General features: G+C 44.4%; 1 protein-coding gene across 1 annotated transcript; it reads right to left on the reverse strand.

Annotated features, from left to right (window-relative positions):
• Positions 1-505: 505 nt before the first annotated feature.
• Positions 506-22350, reverse strand: LOC310710942 (IgGFc-binding protein-like). The gene is made up of 11 exons (XM_083512281.1): positions 21970-22350; positions 20308-20358; positions 18427-19653; positions 17870-18082; positions 15365-15978; positions 12312-12873; positions 10197-10804; positions 8952-9522; positions 7831-8033; positions 6307-6693; positions 506-3393 (listed from the first exon to the last, which is right to left on the reverse strand). The coding sequence occupies exons 2-11, from the start codon at positions 20354-20356 to the stop codon at positions 3112-3114; spliced, it is 4716 nt and encodes a 1571-aa protein (XP_083368407.1). The 5' UTR covers positions 20357-20358; positions 21970-22350; the 3' UTR covers positions 506-3111.
• Between the last annotated feature and the right edge of the window lie 810 nt (positions 22351-23160).

A 23160-nucleotide genomic window follows, 5' to 3' on the forward strand; every position in this document is an offset into this window, starting at 1 on the left:
CCTTCGGTTTATTTTCAATAGGAGAGTGGCAGATCCACGAAGATTCTGTTGACATGGAAAGCATGTGGAAGGGACTACCAAGGGTTTTCAGTGAATTCAGTAAAGGATGTGTGTTGATTAGAATAAACTGGTGAACTACTTATGCCATACGAAATGCACTTCCAAAAATCATCCACTTAGTTATTTTCTTCCTTATGAAATTGTGTGGATTTATAAATGAAGCTCCTGTCATTAATACGATAAACTTATCAGGGTTGAGCTTTTTTGCCTGCTCTTTGCATAAAGTGAAAACACTGCATTCAAAGCAGCAGCCCTCTGGTGGACATTTTTAAAACCAGACTTTCACATGCTATGTTGCAGTCATCAAACACATGCAAAACATTGCCTTGTAAATCAGGCTGAAATTACCGGTAAGTGTACTGTTTTTACAGGAATCCAGAGGAGCAGGGAAGGTTCTTAGAACACAGCCAAATACTTCTGAAAATTAGGTGAACAGTCAATCTAACTGGGTTAAAAACAGAACTTTATTTAAATTTTTAAAAATAATAGAACAGAATAAAGAGATTTGATACATATTTTTAAACATCATTATTTATGACTATATCATAAACATCAATGCTTCTAACAAAGATTAACTTACTAGGGACTCAGCTACACAGCTGCAAATAAAACATTTTAAATGTGCTGTAATATACAAATGAGACACTAGATGGTGATAGGGAGCTATGCAAATTCAATGTATTTTTCAAAACTTTTTTTTAAAAAAAACACAGCATTTTTTGTATGTGTGTTGATTCCAACTAGGCTCCCAGATACTCAGGTTAACCCATTGCTTCTGTTTATTAGGGATGCCAGCTTACTAAAACCATGTTCAAAGATACAAAATGCATTTTAATTGTGACACCATCTCCCACTATCTTTTCCCCTTAATATGAGCAGGGCTGGCATGTGACAAGGGCCAAATGGCAATACTGAGAACTAGACTTTAAAGAATTAATGAAATGGAGAAGGATAGTGGCTCTGAAGTGTCCTCCTCTTAGCAAGGCATGTTGGAAACAGACTGGGAAAGGCCGGATCTGTCTATTATCATTTCTCTAATTTTCCAGTTGCTAGTTCAGTTCTCCACATTTCCAAATCAGTTTGTGATTTTCTTAAAAATCAAAGTCTCGTGGAAGTTCATTGGCCTCTTAGTGCGATTTTTCTCCTAATATACACGTTGGCGTGCAGTTTTGCCCAATATGCACATTTTTGAAAAGCAGTTGTATTTGCAGTTAGTTTCACAACTTGTTTTTGTTCCAGGTAAAAATTTCGTTTGTCTCATTTTGTCAGCATCTGTCTGTCTCAGGAAAAGACAAACTGTTGGAAGGTAGCAGCACCTACTGTGGCTGTAGAGACCAATGCGAGAGAGACATGTTTTGTTGCAGCTGGGGCAGATAGAGGCAGATGCAAGTGCATCATGGTGTTTCTTCTCTCTGTACTCCTCCCAGTGGACATTCCTCCTCTGGTCATTGCTATGGATACCCAACCTCACTGCCTGTCTCCAGGCACACATCTCATTTTGTACTTTTCCATTTATGTACAATAGTACACAATGGTATACACCTTCACCAGCCGCATACTACAGTGGAACCTCGGTTGTTGAACATAATCCGTTCCGGAAGACCGTTCGACTTCTGAAACGTTCAACAACTAAGGCGCAATTGCCAGTCGGCAAAATTCATTGAAGAAATTGAGAAACATGCCACAGAAGCCATTTGGCTTCCAAGACATGTTCAAAAATGAAAGCATTCACTTCTGGGTTGTCGGTGTTCAGGTTCCGAATTGTTCGGCTTCCAAAGCGTTCGACAACCGAGGTTCCACTGTATTGCCCTTCATTTTGCAGTCATACCTTGGGTTACAGACGCTTCAGGTTGCGCATTTTTGGGCAGTGCACCTCGCCGAACCCAGAAGTACCGGAATGGGTTACTTCCGAGTTTCGGCGCTTGCGCAGAAGCACCAAATTGCAACCCGCGCATGCGCAGACACAGAGCTGTGGGTTGCGAATGCTGCTGGTTGCGAACGTGCCTCCCTCATGGATTACATTCGCAACCCGAGCGTCCACTGTATTTATATATTGTTTTTATTCTTACATTTCAGTTACTTATGAGTTAATATGATTTTATTATTTTCCGCAGTGATTTAAATAAATTTTTATGACATATCATTCTTACTTTTGTTCTGACTCAGGTCCTTTCTTGTTACCACCACTAACTCACCCAAGGCCAAGGCAGAAATTTGATTCAGTCACGTTTAAAGCTGAATTTATCAAATCCACACTTTCTGAAACAATATGAGAACCAAAAAACAACTGTCCTTCAAAATTCACACTTAACCAAATTTGACAATGCAGTTCACACACACACACACACCAATGTTAATAAAAATGCATATATTAGGGCAAATTGTGCATAAAAATGAATATATTTGTGAAAAAACATACAAAATGCATTATATTGTGGGGAAATGCTTGCAAAAATGTGCACACCAGTCAGAAGTGTATATTAAAATCTGTTTTTAGGAGAAATTCACACTAAAATGCTGAAGCAAGCTCAATAGAGCTAAATATAGGATTTCAAAAAAAAAAATTAATAAATATTTGAATGGTTTAAAATGGAGGTGCTCCTTTGTAGACAAAAGTGCCACACAGAAAAACATGACATGATCTTTGTGACCCATGTGTGCAATAACATACTTGTGTATACACCGCTTTAGTCTTTAAGGTACCACAAAACTGTTTCCCCACACTCCACGGATAACAATTTTATATCTGACATTCATTGCTTGACTATTTTTCAGTTGATAATAATACAGTGTTCATCACAAACAATGCAGTTAAGTATTAATGTAACTAATGGGTCACTGAAGAGTCAGCCTTGTTATCGTCAGCTCAGGATTGCTTCTACACAATATAATTCAACAAAATCCATTTTTGTGTTTTTTGTTGTTGCTTTCCAAAGGAGAAACAATGGTGTAATTGCCTACATCTCTGCTCAGAAATAAGTTGAAAATAAGCAGATCTGCAGTCCTTGTGTATTAAGAAAGACCAGCCGCCCACAGAGAAATATGCTCCTTTTAGAAGTCTCTGGCCTCCCAGGCATGTAGGACCTCAGCAACGTTTGTTTCCACCTTCCCACTGGGCATCTTCAGATCATCAGAGCTGTCATCATTGAAGTTTCCACATGGGGCACACAGCTTCCCTGCGAGGGACTTGCTGACTTTCACTTTCACCTCTCCACTGGGATGAAGGAGAACCTGCACCTGAGAGGCCTGGTCAATCTGCATCCCATCGTGAACTTTGCTCACAGACACCTCTTTAGAGACCTTGTATGGCAGGCTTACTGGACGTCCATTTACCTGGAACATGTAAAGATTGGTGCATTAGATCTTGTTTTGATGAAGGCCAAGGAGCCAGCAAGAACCTCAGAATTCACACCAACTAATAAAGGCAAAAGCGAATTAACATGTAGAATACACCAGAGGCTAACTTTGCATTAAGCATCTAAAGTCAAGAAAACATTGGAACCAACTCTAAATAAACTTAAGCTACATCCACTAAATAACAACACCAAGTCAACTTCACCATTCACTTATTAGTAACTCCCTAGGTATTCACAACCAGAGTTAAATAATGGTAAATGGCTCCATGATCACTGCAGATGGTGACAGCAGTCACGAAATTAAAAGACACCTGCTTCTTGGTAGAAAAGCAATGACAAACCTAGACAGCATCTTAAAAAGCAGAGACATCACCTTGCCGACAAAGGTCCATATAGTTAAAGCTATGGTTTTCCCAGTAGTGATGTATGGAAGTGAGAGCTGGACCATAAAGAAGGCTGGTCACAGAAGAATTGATGCTTTTGAATTACGGTGCTGGAGGAGACTCTTGAGGGTCCCATGGACTGCAAGAAGATCAAACCTATCCATTCTTAAGGAAATCAGCCCTGAGTGCGTACTGGAAGGACAGATCCTGAAGCTGAGGCTCCAATACTTTGGCCACCTCATGAGAAGAGAAGACTCCCTGAAAAAGACCCTGATGTTGAGAAAGATGCAGGGCACAAGGAGAAGGGGACGATAGAGGACGAGATGGTTGGATGGTGTTCTCGAAGCTACCAGCATGAGTTTGACCAAACTGTGGGAGGCAGTGGAAGACAGGAGTGCCTGGCATGCTCTGGTCCAGGGGGTCACAAAGAGTCAGACACGACTAAAAGACTAAACAACAATAACAACAACAAAAGGATAGATTGCCCAACTCTTTGACTGGCAGGAGTCCAGATATTCTTATAGTGAATGACATCACAGAACTGGGGACAAGTAGTTATTCTGCAGTCGTCCATTAATCTTAATTAAAAGAGCACAAAGGTATATGTGGAGAAGCTGAATTTCATCCACCGTTGAAGAGCAAAGGGATCAGTGAAGAAATCACCATAACCCTTTGGCCTTTCAGATGCTGGCCTTCAATTTCCATCAGCCCAAGCCAGCATGGCCAATGAATGATGAGAGCTGCAGTACAACAACATCTGGAAGCTATCTCTGCTTTAGCCTTCCACTGTTGAATGAGATGGAAGATTTCTTGAGAAATACGCCCTTTTGGTTGAATTAGGCCCTGTGCCTTAACAGCTGCTAAGCAGGCAAAAATTGATGAAAAATGTAATCCTCCATCAAGGAGGCGCAGTGATGGAAAACCTCCGGTCATCCAAAAATGATGATTTCCTGTCATAAACCATGAGATTGCCCCCATTACTCTTCAGCATCATATCATTAAAAATGAGCAGGCACTGGACGATTTCATTTTTCACTTTGGCAGGGGACTCTGTCTTGTGAGTGCCTCTAAAAACAGTCTTGGAAAGATCGGAGGCAAACTGTTTAAGAGGAGCTACCTTAATCTTCCAGCTAGTCGGACTGTGCAACTTTTAATTATTTCCATGGATTAATTACCGTATACTTCCCCAACCAAGCAAATGCCAATTAGTATATAAAAAGGGGTTGTGTAATAGTCCAGAAAATCTATTTTATGATAGGGAGCAGCCAATCCACTTGGTAACATAGGAAGGTGACTTAGACCAAGTCAGGCCATTGGCTACATCTAGTTCATTATTGTCCACAATGACTAGCAGAAGCTCTCCAGGGTTTCAGGCAGGGCATATTCCCAGTTCTAGCTCGGACTGGACTTGGGACATTTTGCATGCCAAGAAAATGCTCTGCCACTGTCAGGGATTGTACTGAAGAGGAGCAGGAATGGTGGAGATCTCCGCCCCCCCCCCCTTCTCCTGTAACTTCCAGAGAGGAGGAAGGCAGCCTTAAATTACAGCAGGGCTTTGAGGAAGATAGCAGCTCAGAGACAGGCAAAAAGCAGAGTTATGTTGTGTTAGAAGAAGGAGGGATGGAGGCAGAGAAACTAGCTGACACATCACTGGGCAGCATACCCAACCCGCCCCCCTTCTCTCAAATTGCAGTGTTTGTTAAGAGTGCTAGAACAAAGAGCACATAGACAATTGTCCACGGACAGACGCCATAGAAGCAGGTGCTGTTGCAAGAGAGGGAAGGGGGAGGAGCTCAGTGCAAGCAGCTCCATTATGACCAAAATTCTTTGTCTTTTATCGTGATGACTGAATAAATCATACGTAAGAACTTTCTTTCCTGCCTCTTGGTGCCATCGGGGGGAGGATTCCTCAAGCCTGATAGCCACTGAGCTATGGTCCTGCACCTTATTGCGAAGGAAGCCCCAAGTAGGATTATTGTAAACAAGGACTATCTATGGCTATTTTAGGGGTTGTGGCTTCAGAGTTACCCCACATCACCATTGGCTCAGGTCACTTTGAAAATACCATGAATTTGCTGTAAGTTCTAAACTCCCCAATATAGTCAAACTATTGTGGATACGTCCCAGTGGTGGGGACCCTGTGAACATCCCATCAACCCCAGTTAACAAAGCAAATGGTCAGGGATGATGCAAGTTGTCATCCTGTAACATCTGGAGGGCCACAGATCTGCCATCCCTGATGTATACTTTCAGACTTCACAAACAATCAAAGTTGAATAACTGACTTTTTAAAGCTAAGACATTTAAGGGGGGGTCCAAGTTATTTGGGGGCTTCTTCCTCTCTGTTCATTTACAGCAGGCTATGATAAGCCCACACATCATGAAAGCAAATAATAAGCTGCAGTGACTAGTGATGAACACATAGACAAGTCATAAGAAGATATATATATTATTAGGAACTAGATATATTTTTCCCCATGGCATACTCCATCCTGAACTCTACTTACCCATGTCCTGTTGTTCTTTTTGACAGTGATGGATGCGTCAGGGAAGAAAACATAGACTGCTCTCCCAGCTACCAAGCCATCCTCATTGCCCTTTCCAATGCTCACGGACACCCTGAACCAGAAGGGGGCACTTTCATCACAAACAGAGGCCAAGTCATAAACTCCATCGCAGAAGTACTTCCCTGAGGCACCATCAAATGAACGGAGCTGGGCTCCAGGGGTGAGTCTGCACTCGCCCTCCAGACGTTCCATGCTCTCACAGGCACGACGCCCATCCTTAAGTGCGCAGGTGTCTATTTGGCAGCTGCTGTTAACACAGGTAAGTTTGCCCAAGTCACCGCAGGTGCATTTCTCTGTACAGTTGCTTGAGAAGATGCTCTCTCCAGCCTGTTGGGAAATTCCCGCATAAAGAAATAAAGTTAGGGGAGTTGAAAAATAATGCAAACATTCCAACAGCAATTTCTTTTTATTTAATGGTGTTAGCTTATTTAGAACGTTCACATGCTGATTTCCCATGTAAAAGATGAGCAAGTTTAATTCTGACTTAAGGAAAACTAACCCAGTGTACGTTACCCCTATTCCAAACTCCAATCAGTAGCAAGGCTACTGGTGGCTGAGCTGGCCTGAGATTGGCAGAGAGAAAACAAGACTTTGAAGCAGAGTTTCACTTACACCACCCTTCTCGTCAACATAAGTTGCACAGGGTTACACTAGTCATGTGACTGACCAGGTGGTGCTGGGAAGTTTATCTCAAGCAGCAAAATGTCCTAGCCAGCCCTGGGCTTAGCCGAGGCTCAGCTGAAGATCTGCCTATTCCGAATTCACTCATCCAAATGGATCCTGGGTTTAGATTGTGTCTTGAAGAGGGTATTCAGCATTGGATTCAGAGCAGTAACAACTACTTCATCTTATAAAAATGTATTTTATTTATGTAAGAATGTAAAATCACTACTAGATTAAAAGACTATCTAGTCCAGCATTCTGTTCTCACAGTGGCCAACCAAATGCCCACAGGAAGGCCATAAGCATGACATGAGCGCAGTCGCATTATCCCTTCCATTAGAGGTATGTGTGTTATTTGTAAAATCATATCCCTCATTATTGAACAATCTGTTTCAGTTTCTCTCCATCTCCCAATCAGTTCTCCACATTTCCACATCACTTTGTGAATGTTTATTATAAAAGGCCTTGTGAAAGTTCATCAGCGTTTTAGTGAAAATTTCTCCGTATACATTTTTAACACAGTTGTGCCTAATATATACAACTTTGCAAAGCATACATCTTGCATGTTGTTTTCACAAATATGTGCATTTCTATACACACATTACTTGGCTGGAGAACTACATTGCAAAATTCAGAGAAGTGTGAATTTCAAAAGATGGCAATGTTTCAGTTCTTGCATTGTCTGGGAAAGTAGGTTCACCTTTATATGCGAACTGAATCAAATTTCTCTCCCATCCTTATAAACCACTTGCGCTGGCCCCTCTATATGGGAACCCCGATAACTGGGATACAAAGACTTACTTTGAGGTAGAGACCATCATGCACGCAGCCACATTTGTCTGTAGGCACACATGTATCTCCGTCAAATAAGTAGCCATCTTCACATTGACAGCCTTCAAAGCATTTTCTGGTGCACTGGAGTGGAGTGGACAAGCTGGCACAGCTGAAATCGCAAACTGGTTTTGTGCATGTCTCATAGTGACTATTGTCTGGGCAGGTGAGGGCTACAGAGAGAGAGAGAGCAGAAAAAGTAATGTTTGACAAACATGGAATAGGGAGGCTTTCCAAAATGAAAACAATTATTTTCAACCATTTTGCTTCATCAATATTATGGCACAGAAGCTTCTGACACTATAGCTGACTTGGAAGTGTTCGCAAACATTCCAACCTCTTAGGGAATAAATATGTAAATCATAAATATTGGTAATATTAGGTAATTGTTATTTTGAGGTATCCTATGTTGGATTTAGATATCCCATGCCAGGCAGAGTGGCAATGTGCATTACTTAACAATGTAAACCAGACCTGCTGCATTTATAGGCCCTCTCACAAGGAACTTGAGGGAGGCAGGTGGCACTGTGGGTTAAACCACAGAGCCTAGTACTTGCCGATCAGAAGGTCAGTGGTTTGAATCCCTGCGATGGGGTGAGCTCTCGTTGCTCGGTCCCTGCTCCTGCCAACCTAGCAGTTTGAAAGCACGTCAAAGTGCAAGCAGATAAATAGGTACCGCTCCAGCGGGAAGGTAAATGGCGTTTCTGTGCACTGCTCTGGTTCTCCAGAAGCGGCTTAGTCATGCTGGCCACATGACATGCTGGCCACATACACCGGCCCCCTCAGCCAATAAAGCAAGATGAGCGCTGCAACCCCAGAGTCGGCCACTACTGGACCTAATGGTCAGGGGTCCCTTTACCTTTACCTTACAAGGAACTCAGAGTCAAGAAAGATTGCAAAATAAGGCAGCGGGTTGAAAAACAGGAACCCCGTAGAAAGATAAGAGGGTGAAAAAGGTTGAGGAAAAAGGTGAGAGAACAAGTGATTGCATAGCACTGAAACTTACATAACTCAACCAATAGCTCAGATTACTTTGGGGGAGACTCACTACCGAAAAGGCAGAGATGAAGAAACTTTTTCATCCAACTTACGACAGAAGGACTTTGTTCTCCAGGCTCCAATCTTGACTCCAGCAGACTGGCACGCAGCTGCATAGGCTTGAAGGCTTCGGCAGAGATATTCCTGCTCCCCTTTGGCCGCAGTCAAGTCATACAGGCATTGCTCAAGGTAATCCGAGGGGCTTACTAATGAGGAGCAGTCTTTGAATGGTCCTGTCTCGGACGTGATCATTCCACAGGAGTCGTCACTCTCATACGGTGCTGTCTGGACTGTATCAAAAGTGGGGCATTCCTCCCTACAGCCATTGGAGCAGATGGCACCATCCAGAGGGACCTGCCAGGAGGCCCCAAACTCATCCACCGTTTGTGCGGATTCTCCACTAGGGAGCATGAAATCGTCCGTCTCGTCACCATTGAAATTGCCACCCAGACCACACATGTGTCCCTGGTAGGTGCTGGGGACAGTCACACGGACGTAGGAAGAGGTATCATAAAGGACTGTGAGGCCAAAGGATGCCTGGACAATTATATTGATCCCCTCCTGAGTGATCCAGAGTTTCCCCTCGTCTCTATTCACTGGCAAAGTGCAGAATTCTTCATCCACCTGCATCATCAAAGAAGAAAGAAGCATATTCATGGGGGTCAGCTGTGAGCACACGCAAATTCTCAAGCACACACAAATACAAAAGACACACACACATCCTTTTGCACATGCTGTTTTTCATCCCAGTGATCTAAAGAAATGTCATCATTTAAAAAAACACCCAATTTAATTACTATGCCAAATAGTTTTCCTGTAATTTTATGACTACAAGCCGCTTTGGACTCCCTTTGCATAAGATGGACGTGTTATTCATTTGAAATAATAGGTAAAGGTAAAGGATCCCTGGGCGGTTAAGTCCAGTCAAAGGCGACTATGGGGTTGTGGCGCTCATCTCGCTTTCAGGCCAAGGGAGCTGGCGTTTGTCCACAGACAGCTTTCTAGGTCATGTGGCAAGCATGACTAAACCACCTCTGGCGCAATGGGACACCGTGATGGAAACCAGAGCACACAGAAACGCCATTTACCTTCCTGACTATTTATCTACTTGCACTGGTGTACTTTCGAACTGCTAGGTTGGCAGGAGTTGGGACAGAGCAACGGGAGCTCACTCCACCAAGCAGATTCGAACCGCTGACCTTCCGATCGGCAATCCCAAGAGGCTCAGTGGTTTAGACCTCAGCGCCACCCACATCCCTTTTATTTGAAATAATCTGATATGAGTAGCCCATACATACCATAGCTATCCATTTCCTTCCCCTTTCGAGGATGATAGTGTGCTGATGAACAGAGACCACAACCTTCCTTATCTGAGCAAGGTGCCCATTTCCAAGCTTCTCATTCTCCACCAAAATGGAGAAATTCTGTAGCCGAGGGTCTGCGCTGCAGACTTTGGCTAAGGTGTAAGTGCAGGAGCCATGGAAGCGAAAGCTTTGTCCATCAAAGGAAATATAATGGGGGTCACCAAGGGCTATAGCTGTACCATATCCCGCAGGGTGACAGCCTTGGATGCCATTCTCCACCCTGCACTCTTCATGCGCTCCACAGGAGAAATGCTGGCACTTGGTGGCTCCATTGTCCAGGCAGCGGCACTTCTCCTGGCAGGAGCTACTGGGATAAAACTCCTCTCCCTTTTTGTAGTATCTGCCCTGGTGCACACAGCCACAATCTGCAAGACGCACACACTGATCCCCACTGAGCACGAATCCAGGATCACAAAAGCATCCTTCAGTACATGGTGCATCACATGGTGCACCACACTTTATGGTGGAGGAACGGTTCTGGCATGTGCTGGGACAACCGCTTCCACAGAGCTCATAGTGGGAATTGGGTTGACAGGGAAGTCCTGGAAATAAAGAATAAAGACAATTATACCAGCCTTTGGAATAAAACTAAGGCCCAGCAAAAGCACCACCAAAGTGTTATTATGTGAAGACTTTTGGGCACCATGTGGTTCAAAATGTCCTCTTAACACACCCACACCACAAAAAACCTGCAGTTTGCATATTCTAGTGCTTATTCTGTTGCATCTGAGTCAGGGGGGGCTGTGACTGTTATGAACTGGTGCCTAGATTCAGTGGTGGGCTGGATGAGGGACAAAAAACTTAGGTTTGTCATGAAGTAGTGATTCTGTGAGCAAGTATCTCTGGATGGGGCCCCTCAGGAAGGTGGTAACAATTCGTTCCCAAAGTGGGAGCAGTTGAAGGGGCTGGTTTCTTGCCAGCATTCCCCAACCCCTATAAACCTTCGAGCTAACCTTCTGGGGAAAGGAGAGAACATGCCATGTTTTCAACTTGCTGTTTGATGTTCTGTGGCTTGTGTCAGAGAAGAAGCCAATAAAGTTTGGCAACCTGTTCAGTGCCTGCGTGTGACTGATTAGTAGCTTGGAGGGAGGACTTGGGAAAATGGCCCCCTCCTTGACACTCATTTCTGGAGTTGGGTGAAAATGAAGCACCCCTATGTATTTGGGGGAGTGGTAACTGCTAATTTAACAATGTAATACCTTCTTTGTGCTCATGCAGCAGTTCAAGAAATCATCCATTTTTTTAAAAAAAACATACTCCCAATTATAAATTTTTTAAAGAACATACCCAATTTTTTAAAAAAAACATATTCCCAAACATACTCTTCAATTTGGCATTGGAAAATGATGTGCACAAATTGGGCATCTTGGGATGTGCAGAACTAAATCAATGTGCTAGTGCAATGCCAGCTAGGACAATGGGACTTTTCTCCATTCTCCTCCCCCTGCATGCCACCACACTCCCCCCGAATCTTTTCTAGGGAGTTGGGAGAACCTTGGGGCAAAGAAGGGAGATCATTCCATCAGGCTGACGGGACGGTCTCCTTAATGCTATGTGGAATACAGTGGTACCTCGAGTTACAGATGCTTCAGGTTACAGACGCTTCAGGTTACAGACGCTTCAGGTTACAGACTCTGCTAACCCAGAAATAGTACCTCAGGTTAAGCACTTTGCCTCAGAATGAGAACAGAAATCATGCTCCGGCGATGCGGAAGCCGGAGGAGGCCCCATTAGCTAAAGTAGTGCTTCAGGTTAAGAACAGTTTCAGGTTAAGAACGGACCTCCGGAACGAATTAAGTTCTTAACCCGAGGTCTGTGAGGCACTACAGGAAAAAACCAAAGCACAGGGAGTCATTCCACCTAGTATTCCTGCAGAGTTGCAACTCTCTAAGCAATCCTTGATACAATGTCGTCTTTTACACGGTATCCTGAAATTCTTATCAAATGATTCATCGTTGAGGTTTTTTTCCAAATGCTAAGACTGCATGGCGGTCATCAACACCCAATATTTAACTGAACTCAGATCCAGATTCAGAAAGTAATACTTACTGCAGAAAGAGTCTGATCTCCATTTCCCAACCTCAATGTCCAAAGATTGGCAGGCTGTCACGTAGGCACTGATGGCACTGCAGAGAGTGTCGTGATGACCCTTGTACTGGCAGGTGTCAAAAACACAATCATCAAAGTAAGGTGTTGGGTCAATGGTCTCATGGCACTGCCTGAACGGACCATCCCTTCTCTTGAGGATCCCACAGAACTGGTCCCCCTTGTAGGTCTGCTTCTCTGCCTCACTGCATACTGGGCAGTCACTGCATCCTGCAGAGCATCCTCGGACCTCCTTCAACTTCCAGCTGTCTGCAAACTGGATTTCATCTGTTGTCTGAGCTCCATCCTTCATAGCAAAGTCATCACTGGGGTCCTGGTTAGCATTGCCACACAGTCCGCACACAGCATTGGCATAAGTGCTGGGAATAATGACCCTGGCATAACTGTACCAGTCAAAGCTAACTCTCAGATCAAAGTCTGTTTTGATGAAGCCATGGACTCCGCTGATGTAAACCTTCAGTTTCTTTCCATAGGAGAAGGGCAGGTCCACAAAGACTCCATTCACCTGGAAAATATATAGAAGTGACTGTCACACTGAGAGTTCAGCAAATTCGGGGGGGGGGACCGAACTTGGACATGTTTTCACTAGTGAGAGGCACATCTGCGCTGTATGCCAGGGGTGGAGAGCATGGGGCCTCAGCCAGCATTGCCAGTGGTTAGGAATGATGGGGTATGCAGTTCAGCAACACTTGGCAGGTCACTTATTTTCCACCCTTGCTATATGTTGTATAATAATCTATGGGTTTTATTCACTTTTGCTGGCCCTAGAATGAGAAGGAAATGACTTGCCCCCACATGACATCATCAGAACCCTGAGGCTAAGAAAGAAAACTGCTTCTACTATTGAATGTTCAAACAGGAATTTGTCATTTAGAGATACAGTGGTACCTCGGGTTAAGAACTTAATTCATTCTGGAGGTCCATTTTTAACCTGAGGTACCACTTTAGCTAATGGGGCCTCCCGCTGCCACCGCACGATTTCTGTTCTCATCCTGAGGTAAAGTTCTTAACCCGAGGTACTACTTATGGGTTTGCAGAGTCTGTAACCTGAAGCGTCTATGACCTGAAGCGTCTGTAACCTGAGGTACCACTGTAAACCCTCTGTGTTCTATTGCACTGTGCTGGTTCCAGGCTCTACAGGCTCTTAGGCAAAATGGCCTCCTCATACCCCTCTCCCTCAGTGTGTCCTCCTCCAATGAGTCTTCGACCTGATCTCCATTGTTGCCAACTGCTGCTCCTCTCCCTTGCTTGTCCGACAGAGAGCCAGTGAGCAAGCAGGCAGTGGTGTCTACTGCTCCTTTTAATCATCACCACTATTGTCTCGACCAGATACACAGTGAGGTGGGTGTACAAGCAGGTAGCCATTGTGAGGAGGGGGAGCAGGTCCAGGAGGCTGCTGTCAGTAGACCCAGGCTGGGTTGTGGGTCATCAGCAGACGCCAGGCCCTTGTTGCTGGTATCACTTTGCCACTGACTTTTAGAAAGCTTGAACTGCCCCAACCCAAGATTATCTACTGCTCTTCTCTAGTACCTCTGGGCTCTTGGAAAAACCGTCCCACTTAAGACAAATTTACAGGGCAAAATTTGTCATATGACAATTTCAAGAAGCCATGGAATGGCCTAATTATTAAGAACATGCACCAGAAAACAGATTTTATGTTTAATGCCTTTTCAGCTTGTGAAAGAAGCATGCATGCTTGAGGCAGAAAGCTGATATGTCTCTCACATTATAATCACCATATGAATGAGTCATTTAAGATCAGCAATTTCTACAAGAGATGGGGCAGCAACCAGAGGTGCTGATTTGCATGTCTGAGCTGAACTTGAGACCAGCAGCTTATAAATTGCTTTGTTAGATCTGGGGTAGTTCAGTCCGTTCAAGCTGCACATTTGGCAAAAGATTCCAGCATTGCACAGGGGTTAGGCCAGATGACCTTGGTGGTTCCTTCCAACTAGATCATTCTATGATTCTATGAATCACATCAGTGAAACGATATTAATCATAATTCCCTCCTCACACAACTTTTTGGCCCTCATTACATCTGCAGGGTTGGCATGCCAAGTTATCTACATTTCTGCAGCAATTTGTGATCTTTTTTAAAAAAGCTAATTTTAGTGCCAACTTCTCCCAATAAACACATTTTTGTTTGCAGTTTTGAATAATGCACACAGTTTCAAGCAATTTCCCCTAATATAATGTGTTTCCATATGTTATTTTCAATACTATTTGCATTTATTCCCCTAGTAAAAGCATTTTTAAACACATTATATGGTTGGAGAAGTGTGAATTCTGAAGGATGGCTGTGCTTCAGTTTGCATATTGTTTCGAAAACTGCTGATTTGGTAGGTAAAGGACCCCTGACCATTAGGTCCAATCGTGACCGACTCTGGGGTTGCGGCGCTCATCTCATTTTATTGGCCGAGGGAGCTGGCATACAGCTTCCAGGTCATGTGGCTAGCATGACTAAGCCACTTCTGGCAAACCAGAGCAGCGCATGGAAACGGCGTTTACCTTCCCGCCGGAGCGGTCCCTATTTATCTACTTACACTTTGACGTGCTTTCAAACTGCTAGGTTGGCAGGAGCAGGGACTGAGCAACGGGAGCTCACCCCGTCGCGGGGATTCGAACCACCGACCTTCTGATCGGCAAGTCCTAGACTCTGTGGTTTAACCCACAGCACCACCCCTTTAAATGTGAACTAATTCCATTTCTGCATCCCTCAGTGCTACTGCCTAGTATCTTTCTTCCTTGTTGCTGGTATCTAGTATAACACAATACAGAACACAATTTCCTCATTCAGCACATTTTCCTGTCCTAGCCTCACATCCTGTAGCGTTGTAAACCACAACAGAAAGACTGTTGACATTCTAACATTAAGAATCAGATGCAATGGCCCTGCCAGAGGACCTCATTGCTCAATGAGGTGCTGGTTGAACCCAAAATCAAGTGCTGAATTTAAATCTGCCCCACTCTTCCTTATCACCTGGCATATGTACCTTAATCTTCTGTGGATGTTCTTGGCTCAGACTGATGGTCATGTTGTAGACCTCTAGTGTCACCACTTTGGTGAAGGACACCGCCTTGCTGCCTCGGTTGTTGTTCTCCACCGTGACCAAAAACGGGGTGAGAGTGGGGTCCTTGGAGCAGACTCCGGCCATTTGATAAATGCAGGTTCCCATGAAGTTAAATTTCTTTCCATCAAAGGTGGTGTAGTGAGGGTCTCCAGTTCCTATGCAGGTGGAATAGCTGGTGGGATGACAGCCCCAAATGCCATTCACCAGGGCACATTTTTCATTGGCCTTACAGGAGGACTTGGTGCATGTAACCTTCCTTAATTTGGAGTCGCACTTGCAGCGAGTATGACAGCCTTCATCAGCCCAGAACTCCTCTCCTGCGCTGTAGCTCATGCCTTTGTAAATGCAAGGGCACTTCTCCACTGGGATGCATGCTTCAGCACTAAGGATATAACCCTCATCACACTGACAGGCCGCCACACAGGTATCATTGCATGTTTCGGGAGCAGTTTTGTCGGAACAGGTAGCTGGGCATGGAGTTCCACAGGACACAAAGTGGCTGTTCTCAGGGCAGGGCACTGGGGCTGAGGTGGGAACTGGAGGAATAAGAACGATCAAAGCTGGTCAGGTGTAATTAAAAAAAAGTTAAGGAAAAACAAAGCTTATTCAAGGCTGCAGTCAGGAATTAAATGGTTCTGGGGCACACACTCTCTGCAGCAAATTTCCAAGTCAAACCTTTTATTATACAGTCATACCTTGGATCCCGAACACCTTGCGAGTTGAACTTTTTGGCTCCTGAATGCTGAAAACCCAGAATTGAGTGTTCCGGTTTGCAAATGTTATTTGGAACCCGAATGTCTGATGCGGCTTCCACAGCTTCCAATTGTGTGCTCCTGCAGCCAATCGGAAGCTGCACCTCGGTTGTCAAACATTTTCAGAAGTCGAACAGACTTCTGGAGTGGATTCTGTTCCACAACCAAGGTACAACTGTACTGCAATCATCTAGGGCCTTCTTCCAAGGCCCTTAAAGCTCCATTAGTAGGGTCTTTTTTGTTGTGGCACCTGCCTAATTAAATGGCTTGTCGAGGAAGTTCCATTAGGTCCCATCGCTCTTGTGTCAGGCAAGAGGTAAAAACCTGGCTTTTATATTAGGCCATTGAAAATACTACGTATTTTACTTTCCTAGCACCATTCTACATTGTTTTGGGGTTATTGAGATTTGTTAAAAGGGTTGCTAATTTATTAACTGGAATGAATATTCGGAATTTTGTTCTGCTCTGTTTCTTGTATTGTTTCTTAGGCTTCTTGGGTCTCTTTGGAGAAATAGGTGGGATAGATCTTTAATGCATAATAGTGTTCTAATTGCCGTGTCACAAAAGGGCCATCCTGGAGCAAGGAAAAGGACAAAAAGCGGCAGCTGAAATAGTTGAAGTGTCAGAAGCACCTTGCATAGGAGGACATGATATATTTGGTATTTTTAAAATGCAGGGAAAGTGGGGAGAAAAAAATATCTCCCATGTTAGTGAAACTAGGCCTTCTCAATGAAATTGATTTGCATGTGGCTCAGGACTGTAAAAAAACCCAATTAGATTTAGGCAGAGATAGTGGAATGCCTATTGCTTTATTCCCCTGTGGTCACAGAACACCACAATCTCCATGCATCAGACAGATGTTCATACCTTACTCATGGAGGTTGGGGACAGAGGAAGCCATGTGACCTCAGGGACAGGGGCCCATGGACCATGAAGCTAACACATGTGGGCAGGAGTTGACATCTTCCCAAAATGAAGCCTGTTGACCTTGGAAGGAGGTGGCATTTGCAAAAGGTTGCATCTTCATCCACAGAATGACCTCAGAGTTGATTCCTTTTTGCCACCCACAAAACCCTTAATAATAATAATAATAATAATAATAATAATAATAATATTGTTGTTGTTGTTGTTGTTTATACACCCCCACCCATCTGAGTGGGTTGCCCCAGCCACTCTAGGCAGCTTCCAGCATATATAAAAACATAGTTAAACCTTAAACCTTAAAAAGCTTCCCTATACAGGGCTGCCTTCAGATGTTTCCTATATGTTATGTAATTACTCATCTCCTTAACATCAGATGGGAGGGCATTCCACAGGGCGGGCGCCACCACCGAGAAGGCCCTCTACCTGGTTCCCTGTAAGCTTCATTTCTTACAGGGAGGGAACTGCCAGAAGGCCCTCGGAGCTGGACCTCAGTGTCTGGGCTGAACTATGGGGGTGAAGACACTCCTTCAGGTATACAAGGCTGAGGCTGTTTAGGGCTTTAAAGGTCAGCACCAACACTTTGAATTGTGCTAGGAAATGTACTGGAAGCCAATGTAGGTCTTTCAAAGACTGGTGTTATATAGTCTCAGCAGTCAAATGTTATACTCCCTATGTAATTTGGCATAACTCTTGCAGAGAGTCTGGCTGTCTTCATGAGCCCAGGACTCCCGCCCTGCATTGCAGTTCATACCCATAGAAGTGTTGGTGCAGCTCTCCACTGGGATGCACTTCTCAGCACTGAGGACGTAGCCTCTATTGCACTGGCAGATTTCCACACAGGTCTCTGTGCACTCAGAGGGAGCAGTTCTGTGAGAGCAGGTGGCTGGGCAGGCACTTCCACAGGCCTCAAAGTGGCTGTTCTCAGGGCAGGATAATGGAGCCACGGTTGTGTCTGGATCAAACACTGATAAAAAAATGGTCAGGTGAGTTCTCAGTATAATAAGAATAAGAATAAGAATAACAATAAGAATAAGAATAACAATAACAACAATTTATTTCTACCACGCCCATCTGGGCAGCTTACAACAATTAGTCATTCATAATTCCTTCACTTCTGAGGAACATTTTTCTACTGACATATTGGCTTGTAGTTTTGTGCCCCAGCACTTTAATTCACTGTAGCCCAGTGGCACAGGAAATAAACTGGGTACAAACAGGAACTGCCAGATGGGCTCCAATTAGCAGGAAGCCTGGTCAAGACTATTGTCAACTATTTGTTCATTCCCTAGCAGCCTATTCAATACTTACCAGATGAGCAAAGAGCTATGGAGCCATAGCCATCACGCAATGAGCCTCCAAAAATGAAGAGTCCAAAAGGAGTGCTGGGGTGCTCCAGGGAGAGGGAACTAGCTTTTCTGCCCAAACTGAGCTGAGCAGAGGAGTATTCTGTGGCCGGGATTGGTCTCCACTGGATGTTTTCAACGGCCCTCTTCTCTAATGTGATCTCACCGGTTTCTGAGGTTTTGGCTATAATAACTGCATAATTATCAAACCCGGCCATTCCCTCAATGCGGTATGACCTACAGTAGCTTGTCAGTGGAGGAACATTGATGAGGAATGGGTCATAGATCGTGCTTCCTCTTGATGCACCAGTAAAGAAGAAAAGGACTTGGATTCCTCTGTCAGCTGAGATGTAAAGTGCCCGAGAGGGCTGGATGCTCAACTGAATAGCTTCTCCAGCTCTCATATTATAGTTTCCTGCTGTGGGTCCGGATTGATACATGACTGAAGTGTTTTGGGATGCAACGATATACGCCATATCGTATCTGCTCTGGAAGGACACTGGGGGCACAAGGAAGGCGGCACCCCAGCGTGAAACGGGCAGGAGCTGCTCGACAACATGGTCACAGTGTGTGTGGTTCTTGGCACAGCTGTGCCCACTCAAGACAGCCACACGTCCACTTGATTCAACCTTGGTGCCAGATAGATCCTGCAAGCTTTGCAGCTGGATTGCTTGGAAGGCCTTGAGGTTAACAACCAGAATGCTCCTGGCGGGATAAACACGTCCTTTGAGTGTCACAGACCCCGTCAAACGGATGTCGACCCTAGTGGCTGCTTGATAGGCCACAACTGCAAACTCCTTGAAAGTGTCTGCCATTTCACCCACTGGGGTTACCACATAATACAACATGCCCAGCTGCTCGACTGGGTACACTACCATGGCACCAGTTGAATAGTCCTTGTGGCTGCGGGAAAAGACAGAGATGTCATGGTTTGCTCGGATTGTCACAGCCCTGTCAAAGGTGTCCGTCCCCACCATCTCTGCGGAAGCTGGAAGCTCAATGGACACAGTTTCCCCTTCATTGACAAGAACGGTGTTCTGGAATGTAGCTTTGTTTGATGTGACCGTGACGGTGGTTGCAGGATGGTACCCAGTGATGAGCAACTCAAGCTTAGTATTGCGTCGATTCTGTTTGATGTTGAGCATGAAGGCTGTGACAAATTCCTTTCCTTGGGAACTTGCTGTGCACGGCCCTGAGAGGAAGAAAATAGAAACGGATCAAAAATAGTATCGCAAGTCTCATTCACAAATATATATGGAATGGTGTGGCCACATTTGGAATAATATATACTGGGGAAGAACCCCATACAGCTATGAGCATCTGAATAATCACATGGAGAAAGTGGATAGTGAAATTTACTTCCCTCTCTCATGAAACTAGGACCCTGGTTTGTCATGACAGATAGCTCAGCTGGTAGAGTGTGAGACTCTTAAACTCAGGGTCATGGGTTTGAGCCCCATGTTGGCAGCCAGTATTCCCCTCATGGTGCAACAAATTAGTATAAACAATAAGAGGGGACGGTTAATGCAAATGTCTTTCAATGATGACTGTGTCCGAATATATCGGTCTTTATGCCTCTGTGCTTTTATGTTTGTACATACTTTATGGGCTAATAGCCGTAAATAAATAAATAAATAAAGATGACTGTGTAGCTCTATATAAGAAATATTTTTTTAAAAAATTAAATAACTTTTAAGGAAGTGGCTCATACTGAACGAATACCAGCATCCCCTTTTCACATCCATTTGTGTAGTATATTTTCACCGTGCCAGGCCATATGAAAGTGCATACTCCCTTACTGGCCATCCCCAAAATGAGGAGGTGGCCTTTGGTCTGGTTTACTTACCACTCAATAGTGCCAGTCCAGTCAAGAGGAATAATAACCTCATTGCCATAGCTGCAAAAGAATATAGGAAAGAAGTAAGACAGATTGTTTTATGCAGCTCTAAATACAAATCCGACCACGTTGCCTTTGCTACAACATGAAACGCAGGGCAGTTTCCAAAGCACTTGCTCCATCGCCACATGGATTTATGCTTGTGCAACCAAACTCTCCCCTCCTCCCCACAGATTTGCCCTAGAGGATTGGATGAATGCCTAGAACAGATTTGTGAGAGATGGGGCAGGGGCAGGAGAGGGGGGAAATGTTCCCTTGCACAAGCAGAAAGCCTTGCACTGATAGGATATTCACGTAGCACTGCTTTGAATTCTACGGGGAACTCCCAACTATGCAATCGCAACAATAACTTTTCAGAAACTTGACAAGAGTGTGAACTGTCCTTTAACAGTCCTTTTTCAGAACACTATGTGTCAGGCGTTCATTCGGTGGCAAACTTTGGGCTCTCCAATTTCATCGGCGCCCTTTGTAGTGCTAAGATTCGGTGCCCCCCACCTCTCGTGCTCAATTTGACATCATTGTTGCAGATCCGTGCCCTGCCCACCCCCCGTGGCACCTGCAACCCAGTGCATCCAAACCGGTCGTACTGCCCTAAAACCGCCTCTGATTCATTAACCTACTGGGATGCGTTGCATGAAGGGAACTGGAGTTGGTTCAAAATTAAGCCACCATGCTCAGTAGATGGCAACGTATTGTGGCTGTGTGTAAACAATAACAGTGGCTCCCAGTCTGGTTTGTGGCGCAATTCCAGTAGTGCAGCTTGCCTTTAAAACACCAAACAGTTTGGAACCTAGAGGCATTCCTGAAGGACTACTTTGCCCAACTTTGTTCTGCCTCTTCACAGAGAAAGTCTTCTAAGCCCTCACTATCTGTGCTAAAGCAAATGGTGACTAGAGGAAAGTTTTCTTGGTGGCTCACCCCAGAGAGGCTTGCACCCAGACGTCATTTAAAATAAAATTAGAAGCAGAAAGGTTGGTTTAAGAGAGAAACCAATCAGGAGAAAATCAAATGGGCGAGATCACATGAACAGCAAAGCAGAAGATACAGCAATCAGAGCTGGCAGATCTTATTTCCCCTAAAGCAGCTTTTTGAAGGCCTGCCCATCCCCCCACTGCAGCCGCTCTTCAGTTAAATGTCTTCTGGACTAACTAGTACCAGTGCAGGGATGAAGGAGAAATTCCATTCAGTTCACATTTATGGGTGACTAAATTGTCACTCTCCAAAACAATACATGAACCAAAGCACAACCATTCTTTGAATTTTGCACCTCTCTAAGGGGCATGTACAAAAATGCATATACCTGGATAAAGTGTGCATAAGAATAGCATATATTAGTGAAAATAAGATACAAAAGTGCACTGCATTAAGGGAAATGTATATGAGGCAGAACTGCTTTCAAGCGTATGTATATTCGAGGGAAATTGCATTAAAATAAAACCTTTCATGAAGATTTTTTCTAAAAGAAAGGAAAGAGAAACAAAAATGGAGAAATTCATCCAACACTATACTAGCAGCACCAAAAGCACAAAAGGCAAGAAGGATCCTTGTTTATCCTTCCCTTGATCAGCAGCGGATTAGAATCACAAGGCACTGTTCAAAACAATATCTTACCTTGTGCCCCTAAGTAAGCTTGTCTTGGCTGGATGAAGAAGAACTTGGTCCTCTCGCCTTTTCTCTCAGCTGCTCTTTCCCTTTTTATAGGCTGAAGAGTCAAAGCCCATCTCCCGATTAACTATTAGGAAAGCAGCAACAGTCCATAAGGGCTGGGCTTTGGGAAAATGCAAGAGTCAAATAAAAAAGCAGAGAACCTTTGCCTATCCTCTCAGCCCCAGAAAAAAAATGCAACTGACTGGATTGGGCAATGTGCCTTATAGGTTAGCATTTAACAAATGTTTCTAAAATGTATTTGAATACTGAAATAGGTGAAGCCAAACTTTTCCTCCTGTTTGCTGTTGTAGTTCTTCATAATTAGCAGGACATCAATGAAAGAGACAGCTTTATCTAGACATTATTCTGTAAGAATTATGGTACTTGCTATCAACAAAACCTGGCAAGCTAGACAGCAAGCTTTTTCCTGTTTGTGCAGTTCTGCTGCTCAGGGATAGAAGACCGAAGTGTCCTTGACCTGACTTGTTGTTTGGATAGGAAACTAACATGTTGTAGATCTTACTGCTGGGCAGATGTACTAGCAAGTTCCAGAGAAGTAGTTTGACCTCTGGGAATTTTCTTCGTAATCAGAAAAAAAGAAAGTGAAACTGACCTTGGAATGCTCTTCTCGGCCAAAATCCAGAGGGGTAGTTCAGGGAACAGTTCAATGGGACATTTTAGTTTCCCGCTTTGAACAGCTTATCATCGTATCCGAGACTGCTTTCGAAACTTCCCTGAGTTGGGAACTGGAGACTGCTGTTTGCGAAAGAGGAAGGCCAATGCACTACTGGGCATGTGGAGCTAACTGCATGTTCTCTGGGCCGTGCCCAGTTCAGCTTAAGGCTGTCCGGGAAGCCTGGGTTAAAATCAGTGCTATTTACTAGCAGGGATGTTTTGCATGACACAGAATGAAGCATGCTGCTTCAGTGGCAGATCTAGACCCCCTGTGAGTGGCGGCAGATCCACCCATTGCTGCCTCTGCCATAGCTGCCTCTTTCTCTGTCTGTGAGCTCTCCTGGGCACATCCTTTGCTGCCTGTCCGCTGCCTCTCTTGTTGCTCAGGGGAGAGAAGCAGCTCATGGAGAGGGTGCCTTCGCTTGCACATTTCCCCCCCTCGCAATAACCATGTGCTCTAGGTTAGGCTGAGGTTGCAAT

The sequence above is a fragment of the Podarcis liolepis genome, assembly GCF_965112155.1.
Source record: "Podarcis liolepis genome assembly, chromosome: 7".
NCBI classification, from domain to species: domain Eukaryota; kingdom Metazoa; phylum Chordata; class Lepidosauria; order Squamata; family Lacertidae; genus Podarcis; species Podarcis liolepis.

Excerpts from the sequence above, each read along its gene's own strand:
- LOC310710942 (XM_083512281.1), bottom strand. The coding sequence starts at position 20,356 with ATGGCAATGAGGTTATTATTCCTCTTGACTGGACTGGCACTATTGAGT. Across the intron at positions 10,805-12,311 it reads GAGATCAGACTCTTTCTGCA|GACTTCCCTGTCAACCCAAT; the intron begins GTAAGTATTACT and ends CTTTATTTCCAG. Across the intron at positions 8,034-8,951 it reads GAGAACAAAGTCCTTCTGTC|CCCTCACCTGCCCAGACAAT; the intron begins GTAAGTTGGATG and ends CTCTCTCTGTAG.